General features: G+C 58.7%; 1 protein-coding gene across 1 annotated transcript in view; it reads right to left on the bottom strand.

Annotated features, from left to right (window-relative positions):
* Nucleotides 1-849: 849 nt before the first annotated feature.
* DLK1 (delta-like 1 homolog (Drosophila)) overlaps nucleotides 850-8,581 on the bottom strand; it is a 21,762-nt gene continuing 14,030 nt past the window's right edge. The window contains exons 8-10 of the mRNA XM_015565834.1: nucleotides 8,202-8,332; nucleotides 5,304-5,445; nucleotides 850-3,605 (exon numbers count right to left, since the gene is read on the bottom strand). Coding sequence (XP_015421320.1) covers nucleotides 2,861-3,605; nucleotides 5,304-5,445; nucleotides 8,202-8,332 — 1,018 coding nt within the window. The 3' untranslated portion in view covers nucleotides 850-2,860. The remainder of the gene's footprint in view (nucleotides 3,606-5,303; nucleotides 5,446-8,201; nucleotides 8,333-8,581) is intronic.

Below are 8,581 nucleotides of genomic sequence, written 5' to 3'. Positions count from 1 at the left end.
CGAGTAGATGGGAAAGCCAAAAGGAGTGCCATTGACATTTTCCACGTTGTTGGGGTTACAAGAAGATAATCACGCCTACTCCTCTCTCAGTTTTGGGGCCGAATTGGTGGTCATGTCGCTGACAGCATCTTAAAGCTTCCCCTTGTGTTTACGTAAACTACACACGACCCCACACACACCGAGGTGCGGTGGGCAGCCGAAGTCCCGACGCTCTCAGCAGAACCGGGCGCCCCCACCAAGGAGGGTAGGCGCCGTTTCTGCGGGGCGTGAGGACCGAGGTGAGGCACTAACCCTGTTCTGATCTCGCTGGACGGGTGAGCTGGGCACTGGAATTTGGGCGGGGCGGCCACATCGGGTGCTGGTAAGAGAGACTTTGTCACGTGGGAAGTGAGATGGTCAGGCTCTCGGGGAGGCGTCTGTTGAGGACTCTCCAATGTTCCCACGGTATGTTACCTGCACTGCGCTTGGCTTCCTGGGGACACCTGGGTGTCCCCTGCCCTCCCAAGACTGCCCCTTGTCCTGCGGGACCTGCAGCGCCCTGCACGCTGCCTTGCACTCGGCAGGTGCTTGGAAACGCTTCCTGATTGAATGAATGGTGGATGGATGGGTGGGTGGACCGATGAGGAGTGGGTCAAGGATAAATGGCGGGACGTCTCTTCCTTGTCACCGGGGACAAGTCTGGAGGTCGAAAAGGTGGCGCAGAGAATTTGATCATGTCAGCCAATCTCAGAATTTCAAGTTTGGGGAGTCTGAGGATCAGAACCGGTAGTGGACTCGATCAAGGTCTCACGTGAGAGAGGCCAGGCAGGTGCTGGACACCCACCCGACACATGCCAACCGTTCTGGGTGTTTTTTTTTGTCTTTTTAAAGTTTTTAAGACACACTCAAAATGAGATGTTGACTCAAATGACGTGTGGGGAGAAGGAAGGACTGGGGGGAGGGGTCATCAGAGATGGGAGGCCTGGAAGCCAGGGGATGGGGGTGAGGGAGGGGAGGGGCAGGAGCACAGCAACAGGAGCCTGGGGGTGGGAGGGGCCTTGGCGGTGGTAACAGGGTTTGGGGTTGAGGGAGAATTGTGGGGAGGCAGGAGAGGAAGGGCAGGTTTCAAATGGGGAGGGGTTTGACGGGGAAGGTGATGGGAGTTTGGGGTGACATCGCCTGTCAGGGACGAGGTGACCAGGGTGGCATCTTGGGGCTAGGATGAGGAGGAACTGGGAGTGGGACATCAGGTTTTGGGGGAAATGACAGGCTTGGAACCAGAATGACAAGGGACTTGGCGGTGGTTGAGTGGGTGGGGGTGACAAGGTTGATGGTTGAGTGATGACGGTGACGCATGTGGTGATCTGAATGACCGTGATGAAGGTGATGATGACTTGGAGCAAGGTAAACACGTCAGTAATACTCAACAAAGCTCAGAGGATTGATTCCTACCCAAATAACTTAAGAAGCAAAATAGTCCTGTCTGGTACCCAAGGACTGTTTAGCTGCCCAACCCGAAGAGCTGGGGAGCTAGACAGAACTCTGTCCCATATCCATTTTTTTTTTTCCCCAACAAAAATAGATGCTCTTCTTAAAAAAGTCAAGTTCATGATTCAGAAACTGGCTAGGTCTTTCAGGATCTGAGCGTTACTAACTCGGCAACACAAATGAACTGCGTAGCCATGTAGGCCAGGCCTGGTACTACTTCGGCCACAGAACTAGAAAACGCCCCACAAGGGACAGGTTCCACTAACCCCTGCGAACACCTAGGGGAGGGCTGTGTTGCTGCTCAGATTTCGCCAGGGGCACTTGCGGTTCACCTGCATTTACATTTTAAGAAATATGGCTAATCTACAGGGGGAAGGGGCGTAGAGTATTGGAGATTTTGGTGGGTGGGGGTTGCCCGAGAGGCAACTCCAAGGCTACATATTGTGACTCAAAGCGGCTAATCGTTCCCAAATGGAAAAGTGAGCCAGGAGGCTCCCCACTTTGAAAACTGCACTTAGGGGTGATTTCAGGATGCCAAGTGGGCATCAGAATAGACCAAAACATGCGGACCCAGGGATGGGACCTAGTCTCCATCCGATCCTCATGGGAGGGTCAGGAGCTGTTTTGGTTCATCCCCCATCGTTCCTAATTCAGGGTTTTAGACGAGAGAGGACCTTGATGGTCACTGTGGTCAAGCCCCTCCCTCAAGAGGGGCGAAATGGTGGGCTTGCTCAGGGTGACGCAGCGAGTTAGTGGCAGGGCTGGGACGAGGTCCCGGCCCCCCAGCAGCCAGCCCGGGTTTTCTCTCTGCCTGACACATGGCCGCTGCACTCTGCAAAATCCTCAACTCCATCACAAAGATCTAAGGACTGCGATGTTGAACTTGAAGTGAGTGCGAGTCGGATGTGGCGTGTGAGAATTCACGAACGAAAGGGGTCTTAGCCCAGGTCACAGTGGTCGGTCATGCAAGAATACGCTACAAGGACCCTGTGGCCGAGGCCCCTCGGGGAGGGACGTCGACACACCGAGTCCTGGTCCACTTGCCTTGTTTTTTTTTTGTCTTTTTTTATTTTATGCTAAAATTTAAAGTTTAGAACGACATGCTACTTATCTTACTCGTTGAAAGATTAAATTCTTATTCTTATTCTTAATCATGCATCGGGAAAGAGGGGGGAGGGTGGCCTTCATCATTGCATTGAGCGCATTGCATTGGTCACACAGTAGTAGCACAAACAATAATACAGCGAAGCGTAGCGCGTTCACCAGGTCTGACACGAGAGCTAGCAAATTTCGCCCACCGAGGTTAGAACCGACCGCATCTGGTGAGCTCTGCGGGGACCCCGAGGATGGAGGGGGCGGGGTAGAAGAGTGGGGGCTCTGCCTAGATCTCGGCTTAGATCTCCTCGTCGCTAGCCTCCTTGAAGGTGGTCATGTCGATCTTGTCGGGGAAGATGATGTTGACGGCCATGTCCTCCCCGCTGTTGTAGCGCAGCAGCAGCTTCTTCTTCTTGTTCAGCATGCGGTTGTAGCGCAGGTTGGCGATCCAGGCCTCACACTTGTTGAGGAAGACGATGCTCAGGGTGCCCAGCACCACCAGACCGGTCAGCACGCCCAGGATGGTGAAGCAGATGGCCTGGCCCTCGGAGAGGAGCGGGGTGTCCTTTTTGACCTCCCTCATGGCCACCTTTAGGATGTGGTGCTCGGGCTGCCCCACGGGCAGCTCGTGCACCCCGGGGGTCACGCGGTAGGCCAGCCCGGGCCCGTTGGGCACACGGGTGCCCTGCTGGGAGCTCGCCGCGCGCTTCTTGCCGCAGAGGGGACCTGTGAACTGGGGCCGGCACCGACACTCGAACCTCACCTGGGAGTGCTGCAGGCAGGTGCCCCCGTTCAGGCACGGTTCGGAGGCACAGTTGGTCACCGAGCGACTGCAGGTTTTGTCCACGAAGCCGGGGGGGCAGCGGCAGCGGAAGTCGCCCCCAATGTCGGTGCAGGTGCCTTGGTTCTCGCACGGGTTGGAGGTACAGCTGTTGACCACGATCTCGCAAAAATTGCCCGAGAAGCCAGGGGGGCACACGCAGGAGGCATACGAGGCCTGGCCATCATCGTCCACGCAGGAGCCGCCGTGCTGGCAGGGGGAACTGCAATACAGAAGGGGACAGGGCAGAGGTCCCCTGGGGGGTGGGCTAGGGCAGTGGTGCTGCGGGCAAATGCTCAGAACGCATGAGGTGAGTGAGTGATGCCAGCCAGGGGGGCTGGGGAGGCGGCGGGCACTGGGACCCCTACCTACAAGGGCCTCTGGTGTTTGAGGCAGCCGCACACCGTGTGGGGTGTGCCCCTCACCCCCACCTGGAGCACTCCGACCTCCCGGATGCCCATCTCTCCTACCAGAGGCCTGCCAGTGAGTCCCTGGACTGGTGGGGGAAACTGAGGCTGAGAGAGGCAAAGTTAGTGATAAGGCAGGGCTAGAGGGAGCCCCCTCCTCGAGCTTGGTCCCTAGGCCCCCCGACGCCGAGCCACACAGGGCGTCCCTGACGGTCTCCCCCGCCCCCCATCACCACCCCATTATTATTTTTACTTTTATTTTCAGCGGAGCGAGCCTGCAGCTCATTGTGCAGAAACCCTTGGGGACTCTCCGAGTGAAAGAAATACGCGGTCTGTCTTTGCGTCCCTGCCGCTGGTTAATAGTGGCTCATTCACCCAAGTGCAGCTTGCAGACCGAAGCTGTTTGCTCCAAGCGGAGCGCACGGAGCATTTAACGTAAGTGCTTCTAAACGAGCGGGCCCTTTGTCATCTGATAAATGCCGAAACTCCAGGGAAGAAAGGGGCGGTGGGCACGAGAAAACCGCGTCACCCCTCGGAGGAGGGCGGCACAGGAGCGGGGCTCTGAAGGAATTTCAAGGACCCCGGGCTGGACTTTGTTAGAGAGAAAAGCAAAATATTTTAAAGGGCTGGCTCTGAATGTTCCCTTCTCTCCGATAAGCTGGCACGGTGTGCGATGTCGCCCCTGCCCTCGGAGTGCTGATCTTTCCATGCCTCACAGGTGCCTGCGTGTGGCACCAGCCAGTCCGCGCCCTCCACACCACCCTGCAATGCCAGGGCAGCCCCTGGGCCAGGGGCTAGGGGTCCCAGGTGGAATTCTCGCTGCTGTCAAGATCTCTCCTAGCCTCCCTTTTAGCCCCCTCCGTGCAGCTATGCACATAAGGGCCAGAGGGGGGGCTGTGGGGAACCCTGCTCAGGGAGGCACAGGACCGACCAGTGGCCATTCTGCCTCGGTGCCCACTGCCCAGGATCCCAGGGCCCCCTCCCCACGCAGGGTAGCTGAGAGGTGGACCCCAGCCCTCCCCTCCCTGTGCTGGCCCACAGCCCCCTCCCCCCTCAGCCAGGCAGCCTCCTCCTCAGACACCCCAGCAAACCCACCTGCAGAGCTGCCCAGCCCCTAAAACCACCCCCTGAAGTAGGTGTGTGGGTTTCACAAAAACAGCCTGGGGCCCTGCGGAACTGATCTCTCCCCCCAACCCCCGCCCCCCAGTCGCCTGTAGAAAATTATGCAGCTCCAAGCTCCGAGCTCCGTCCCAATCTACTGTCATTCACACACGGGACCCGGGGAGGGCAAGGGAATATGAAATCGCCTTCGGGATCATTTGAAGAAATTATGGAAATGACACTTCCTCTGATGGAGGGCGGCCCCCCACAGGGGCTGCAGACTTGCTGGTCTTTTGTCAGGCGCCAGGTCTCACTGGCTGAGGCTGAAAGGGGCTTTAGGGGCGAGAAGGGGGATCAGGGGCCGCATTCATCAGAGCCCAGGTCAGAGCCCAGGTAACGGGAGGAATATTTACCCGTTGACCTCGCAGGGCCCGTCCTTCTTCTGGCAGTTCTCTCCCGAGAAGCCAGGGGCACAGGTGCACTGGTAGTGGCCCTTCTGCATGGTGGTGCACGTGCCGTTGTTAGCGCAGGGGTTCGAGGTGCAAGCCCGCATGTCTGGGGGAGGGGAGAGAACATCAGACCAGGGAGGGGAGGGGGGACAGAGGCAGGAAGACACACCTCCAATTGGTCCAGAGAAGGACCCCAGCTAGGCTGCCTCCATGTCTCTGCCTGTGGCCACTGCCAACCGTCACTGAGTGGGGTCCTGAGGAAGAGGGGTAGTGACCCCCCCAAAAAATATTCCTGAACAGCTTAGGGAGCTGAAGGAGGGTCCTTCTGTTCGGTCACGGGGACAGGAAGTCACAGCTGCTCCCTGCCACTCCACCCAGATCACCTCTCCCCTTTTCTGGGGAACCAAGTCACCCCTCAGTCCAGCATCATCACCTTCATGACAGACACCTTCCTCCCCTAAAAGTGCTCTGAGCTCCCCATGCCTGCCTCCTCCAGGCAGCTTTGCACACCCAGCTCTTCGTGGGGGTTTTTTGTGTGTTTTTTTGGGGGGGTGGCTGCCACTTGGGGGACTAGTACAGCCCAACCGTTAGAAACAGCAGAGGCCCTTTGTGCTGGCTCATCCCCAGGGGCAGGGGGGAAATGGAGATGTGATTTAGCCCAGCCCTGCCTCCTCCTCCAGGTGGTCTCTGCGAGCAGGTTCTGAACTAAGGGGGCCCAAGATTAAAAGGCTGGCTCTTTTGAAGGCAGCAAGATGAGAACTATCGAGCCCTCTCCCGTCAGCGTGCGTTTCCATGAACACGGGTACGTTCCCACCGCCTTTCGACACCTCCCGTCACGCACACTTCATTATCCCGGCTCAGCGAGCCCAGGACGCGCCGAACAAAGGGGCCCGGGTCAGGGGCTCTCAGACAGTGCGGCCCCCAGACCCCCGCCTGCCCGGGAGGGGCCGTCCTGTGCCCACCTCCCGCCAGCTGCGGAGGTCAACCCCTCCCTCCCCGCTCCGTGCCTCACTTTCTCCACGTATAAAAGGAGGGGCTCTCGCTGGTGGGTCTCCGAGGGACCTTTTTTTAGCTTTGATTTTCTACCAAATAGAAAGCCAGAGACACAGCGAGTTAGTTAAGGCAGATGGTGGGGAGGGGTCCGCACATGGACAGATTCCCCCTCTGTTACAAAGACCGCTCCCTGGCGGAGGGGAGATGGCAAGCAATCAATAGAGAAAGGCCTGGACGCCATGCTGATGGCCTATCCCGAGCCCACCAGGCGTTCCTGGGAGCCCAGCTGGGAGCAAGGCAACATAAAGAGGATTTATCATTAGGGAGGGAGGGCGCCAGCACAGCCTGAGCCCGTGAGCCTCGCGGCCGGCTCCTTCCTCGGCCTCTGCTCGGGGCTCGGCGGCCGCCTGGGAGCCTGAAATATAGGCTGAAGGGCAGTGACGACCCGACCTACTCCTGTCCCCTCAGTGTCAAGCCTCCTGAGCAGAGGCCGAGCCCACCTTTGCCCAAGGAGCAGGCTGCCCGTGGGGGAGGGGAGCCGGGCCTACGCAGGGGCAGGGGCAGGGGCAGGGGCAGGGGCAGCAGCTGCACCGCCTGCAACTGACTGACCGTGACAGTGACAGCCTGAAAGACCAGGGGAAAAGGGGAAAAGGGAGAGGGCCCTCCATTACCCGGGGGGGCCGCTTCCCCTGGACCCAGCGTCCTAAGCCGAGAGCCTCTGTCAACCCAGGGAGGAGGGGACCTCGGTCTGGAAACCCTGTGGGGAGCCCTGGGCTAAGATACCCAACTGGGTGGGCTCCAGGCTGACTGCCTAATCCTAGATGGTGATGTCTCTGGGATCCTCTGGTCCCCAGTTAGAGTTCCTGCGAGGGCGCGGTGGGAGGGGCAGCAGAGCTGCAGGCCTGCGCTGAGTCAGCGGCTGATAAAACTGCGCCATAGCGGTTGGGGGGTGGGGGGAGCGTCAAGGACCCAAGACATGGGTGGGGGGTGCTTGTTTTTGAAAACTAGCTGCTCTTCCGTTTCCCTTCAGGGAGGGCATTAGAAAAGGCCCAGGTGAGAATGAGTCCCGAGCAAACCCTGTGGCTTCTCTGAGCCTCAGTTTCCCTATTAGTCTCTGCTAACGTTGGGCACCAGGGCACAGAGGCCCTGCCTAGGCTGTGGGAGTTTTCTCGAGGACTTCCGTCTGCCCAGGTCTCCAGGCAGGTTTTGCCCAATGAGAACGGGCTCAGAGGAACATGTGCGGCCTGAAAACGCAGCCAACTCTCCATCGCTCAGGGTAATGGAGGACAAAGATTGCATAAATTAATGAAATCAATAGATAACACCAATTCATCCTTTAACCTCTTCTCAGCCTTGCCCAGGCCCCCACTCCACCTTAGTTCTTCTGTCCCAACCCCTAGCCCTGACCCCGGGGCCCAGCCTCAGCCCCTACTGCCCCTCCCTCAGCGCTGGTCCTCGCCCCTCCCCTGTTGTTTGCTTGCTTTCGGCTGCTCTTCATAACAGTCTCCAGTGCGGACCTGTTGGAGTTTTCTTGCTGCGTCACACACACATCCCCGTCCTTCCTACTCCCCAAGCGTCAGTGACCCGGGCAGGCCTGTGGTCCCCACCCGCTCAGCTCTGTGTGGTGTGTGCTTACTTTGGGGTTGTTTACTCCACAGGCAGCCCCCCGACACCCGACCCCAGGGCATCCTCTGGGTGCAGGGTGTAGAGGGAGCAAAATCATGTCCCTTACCTGTGAGGAGGCTCCTGCCACCATCCATGGGGAAGTGTGTTCACAGGACATTACCACACAGAGCATTGGGTGCATTAGAATAAGGCGGGAGGGGGAGGACAGGGGTGAGGGTGGGGGAGGGCAGGAGGAGCGCCCACCTATGTCGCAGTAGTGCCCGTCCCAGCCTTCATTGCAAGTGCACTGCCAGGGTTCGTCGCAGAATCCGTGAACACAGCCAGGAAAGGGCATGCACTCGTTACACTGGGGTCCCTGCCAGCCAGGGTGGCACCTGCAGGGGGCGGGGAGAGTGCATTTGAGGGTGGGCAGGGGTGACACATGGGAGCGGGGCTGCTTTCTGTGTACAAGGGCCTTAGGGGTCTCTGCACAGTGCCAGGCCAGTGGGTCCCAGGAAGCACACACCAGTCACCTGAATGGAAAAGCTTCAGCAGAGGGGCCGTCCGAGGAGCAGACAGAGGGGCCCTGGGAGGCCAGAGCGTGCTGCGTGCTGCGTTTTGCTGCAGTGGCCCGCAGAGGTGTG

Source organism: Myotis davidii, unplaced genomic scaffold (assembly GCF_000327345.1).
Source record: "Myotis davidii unplaced genomic scaffold, ASM32734v1 scaffold60, whole genome shotgun sequence".
Taxonomy (NCBI): Eukaryota; Metazoa; Chordata; class Mammalia; order Chiroptera; family Vespertilionidae; genus Myotis; species Myotis davidii.
This window is presented reverse-complemented; position numbering and strand designations above follow the sequence as displayed.